The sequence below is a fragment of the Populus nigra genome, chromosome 1 (assembly GCF_951802175.1).
Source record: "Populus nigra chromosome 1, ddPopNigr1.1, whole genome shotgun sequence".
Taxonomy (NCBI): domain Eukaryota; kingdom Viridiplantae; phylum Streptophyta; class Magnoliopsida; order Malpighiales; family Salicaceae; genus Populus; species Populus nigra.
The window spans coordinates 12,432,906-12,437,377 of NC_084852.1; the positions used below are offsets into that span (position 1 = coordinate 12,432,906).

Genomic DNA, 4,472 nt, shown 5'->3' on the forward strand with positions numbered 1-4,472 from the left:
TATTTTTGAGATATACTTCCTTTATTATTAGGGATATGAATAGATATTCCTTTTCAATAAAAGAAGATAATATTAATGAATTTTATAATCTCCTTGCCTATTTAATCCTAAATGCTAGCATAAAAAAATTAAAAACTGTAGAGTATGTATGGATTATTATCAATATTATTTTATGTATTCATTTTGATGAAAGGAGACATAGAAAAGGAGAAAAACTATTTTAAAATCTTTAAAATTCTCCATGAAAATTTTGAATAGATTATTAAAGAGTTAAATCTTGTAAAGATTAATTAAAAAGGAAGAAAATTAAGAGGAAAAAAAAACAGAAAAGGGCCTCTTTATTCGTAGCTCAGTTGCATCCCATCTAACAAAATTTTTTTAAAAGACATTAAAACAAGGTGGTTTTGTGAAGAATCACTCTTACAAAGAACAATATCGTTTTGCATGGATATGATAACCTCTATTTGCTACTAGCATTAAACTCCATCCATGTATGTGAGTCCTAGATAATTCCTAGATAACTGGCTTGCATTATATTATAGGTCTGACAAAAAAAAAGTAAAAAAAGAATATTTAGGTAGTGAGAAATTTTTTGACAATATTATTATCTAAGTTAATTTTAAAATCTCATAATACGACTCTTTATCTAGTCAAGGCTTTAAATTAGATATTTTTGGAGTTGTTCTAACATGATTCATTTGACTTGGCATGTCAGAGATAACTTAAAAGACTAGTAAAAACATGTTTAATTTAAAAAAGATTTCAAGATGATATCTTTTTTAAACATTAAGACAATGACATATTGGATTGACTCAGGTTAACCCTAGTAAAAAAAAAATAAACACTCAAAAAATTGAGTTCTAACCCAATTTAAGAATATTTGTTTGAGATCGCAATAACCTTGTAGAAATAAAAATATATATTTTTTATGATTTAAAAAATAAATTAAGAAATATATGAAATGATAAATCAAAAGGAGTTGTTAACATTAATTAAATATTAAATAAAAAGTTAATCTTCATGGTAGAAAAAAAAAAACAAATGCATATGTAAATGTTTATACCGACTACCCTTTTTTATTTTAAATATTTTTATTCATTTTATCTTAGCAGCTAATTGTTGTTGTTAATAACAAATTATTTTTGTTTTATATAATTTTTTTACAAATACAACTAATTTATATAAAATACAAGAGGAAAAAAGATTCAAGACAAAACAAACTAATCTCTTTAAAATATCACGCAAGTAAAAATAAGTATAATAAGAATCAATCCCTATTTGAAAAACTAAGCTAATTCAATAGAAACAATTAATGGAAAGAGATAAAAAGGGAGTGTTAGATGTTAATAGACTAGGCCTACACACCCACACCCAGTTTTAATTAAATAAAAAGCTCAGGCTTGCGCATGGTTTTTTTTTTGCCAACTACTTTTTTTTTTTATTATGCATACAATACGTCGCTTGCAGTGGGGGATAACCTATTTTCACCTAAAAAAATTATAAAAATCTCCATAAATCACTTATCAATCCTAAAACACTATGAAATTACTTAAAAACAAAAATAAAAATCAACTAGATAAAAAATATCTAAACAAAACCCGATCTATTTTTTTAAGAATATTTCATCATCCCTAATAAGACAAGTTTTGTTGCTGAAAAGTGGTTGTTTACCAACTTTCTTTCTTCTTCATTGTTTTAAGGAGATGTTTTCTTTCATCTCTCAAATTGAAGAAGTATAATGTTAAGAAAATGATCTTTTGGATGAAAATTATTAAAACTTAAAGGAATTGTAAAGTAAGAGAAAAGAAGTAGGTAGATTAAACAAATCGTTTTCTAGCGAATTTGAAATTGACCATAAGATTTCTTTTTATTTTATACTTTGATTCTTTTTTGTTGAATCTTTTCTTTTCAAAATAAATTTTAATAAATCGATCATTAATTTAGACATAGAAAGTTGCAATTGAAATAAAAGTTTGAGAATAAAAATGAAAAAAATAGATATTGTAGATTACTATAGTGTTATACCTATATGTTTTAGTATATTTTGTAATATTAGATTAATATACTAAAATCTAGTGAATAAAAAAAATTATCTCATTGGATTAAGAAAGATAAATTATCTTAAATTTCAAAATTTGTTCATTTATTATTCATTAACGGCACCTAACCCAACATATTTCCTTATCCTTGTTTAGAGGTTACTAGTAAGAATCAAGAGTAGTGTCAATAGTTATTCAAAAAAAAAAAAATACAAGAGTTTTTGGTCATTATACGGAGAAATTTAAATTACCTTCTAATTTTCGACATAATCAAACGGGTAAAAATAGTTACTCTGTAAAAAAGAGAAGGTGAAAAGTGAAAACAAATATTAATACCTAGCGGGTCAGGTCAGCACCCGAATTAAGAGGAAACAAAAAAAGCAGGACCCGAGCAGTTAAGTGGGTCCTTTTTAGATTGGATGAACAAAACCCCTCCAAAGTTAGGGTTTTTGGCCAAAAAACGGGTCGTTCAAATTTCACAGAGCTAGCTCGCCTGCAGACGCTGCGACGGAGAGAGAGAGAGGGAGAGAGATGTGGAGATCAATAGCAGCAAAATCCAGAGTGGTAGCACGGAACTTTGGTGCAACCAAAAACCCCAACAACAGCAACAAGGTATATCCTTCTCAATCTCATATCTCCATATGGGTTTCCTCTCAATCTAGTGAAAACCTTAGATTCCTCTCATATTTCTCTTCAAACCCAAATGAAAACGATCATTCCCCCCCTACCAATGATGATTCTTCAATTATTTCTGGGGAACATAATGATACCCAGTTTGAGGGTTTATCAGAGCAAATTCCACTGCCTTTTAGTGAAAATGGTAATGCCTGGATGGATACTTGTGCTTCGGGGGATGTGAGTGTTGACAGTCTTGCTGGAGAAGAGAATGTGGACAGCGAGACTTATGAGATAGATGTTGAGAAGTTCGAGAATGTGCTGCATCTGTTGCAAAGTAGTGATGATGGGTCTTTAGAGTCAACTCTTGATACTTTTAGCTTGGATTTACATGAGGAGTTTGTGATGAAAGTGCTCGAGACCCCGCATGTTTTGGGAGAGAATTTGATTAGGTTTTTTAAATGGGCGATGAAGCAGGATCTTAGCGTTACTACTCGTGTAATTGATGTGCTTGTTTCCTCTATATGTAGTAGTGATCTTAGAAGAAAAAATGCTTATGCTTTGTGGGATTTGGTTAGGGAAATTGGCGAAAAGAATGAGGGTTTGGTGAGTGTAGGGAGTCTTAATCAGTTGATAGCTTTGTTATCTAAGTTAGGTAAAGGGAAGGCAGCTTTAGAGGTTTTTGACAAATCAAAGGATTTTGGTTGTGTCCCGGATTCCGAGACATATTATTATACAATTGAAGCCCTTTGTAGGCGCTCCTTTTATGATTGGGCTTGGATAGTTTGTGAGAAGATGCTGGATCAAGGACCCTTACCTGATAGTGAGAAAATCGGTAAGATTATTTGTTGGTTTTGTAAAGGGAGCAAGGCAAAAGATGCCCACAAAGTGTATTTATTGGCAAAGGAGAAGAGCAAGTGCCCACCTAAGCCTGCTCTCTATTTTTTGATTGGATCACTTTGCCGGGATGATGGAACTGTCAATTTAGCTTTGGAGATGTTGAATGATTTTGAAGGAGAAGCAAAAAAGTATGCGATTAAGCCTTTTTCATCTGTTATTCGTGGTTTGTGTAGGATCAAAGATCTTGATGGTGCTAAACAGTTACTTTCAAAGATGATTGTTGAGGGCCCACCTCCCGGCAATGCTGTTTTTAATACAGTTATCAGTGGCTATTGTAAGGGTGGAGATATGAAGGAGGCAGTAGAGATTATGAAACTTATGGAAAGTAGGGGTCTGAAACCAGATGTGTACACTTATACTGTTATAATTAGTGGTTATTCAAGTGGTGGTCAGATGGAGGAGGCATGCTACATACTATCAGAAGCTAAAAAGAAGCACGCTAAACTGAGTCCTGTAACTTACCATGCACTTATTCGAGGGTATTGCAAACTAGACCAGTTTGACAAAGCTTTGGAGTTGTTGGCAGAGATGGAGAAGTTTGGGGTTCAACCTAATGCAGATGAGTACAATAAGCTGATTCAATCACTTTGCTTAAAGTCCTTAGATTGGGGAACAGCAGAGAAGCTGTTTGCAGAAATGAAGGAGAAAGGCTTGTATCTAAATTCAATCACCCGGAGCCTTATAACCGCAGTCAAGGAGCTGGAGCAGGAGGGGTTAGCAAAAGAAGTAAGCATTGAAGTCTGAATTTTTAGTGTTGTTCTCTTGTGTAACTTTCAAATGTTCCAAGTCTTTACCTTGTAGTTAGTGTCTTGCCCTTTTCCATAAAATAACGAGTGAAACTCTACAGTTCAATTTTGTTGGCATGCATTCGACCTCATTTCAATTCTATGAATCTGAAAAAAGTTCCAATTTTTTTCA

General features: G+C 32.0%; 1 protein-coding gene across 1 annotated transcript; it reads left to right on the forward strand.

Annotated features, from left to right (window-relative positions):
• Window positions 1–2,462: 2,462 nt before the first annotated feature.
• Window positions 2,463–4,472, forward strand: LOC133678796 (small ribosomal subunit protein mS80 (rPPR6)). The gene has a single exon (XM_062101306.1). The coding sequence runs from the start codon at window positions 2,571–2,573 to the stop codon at window positions 4,296–4,298; it is 1,728 nt and encodes a 575-aa protein (XP_061957290.1). The 5' UTR covers window positions 2,463–2,570; the 3' UTR covers window positions 4,299–4,472.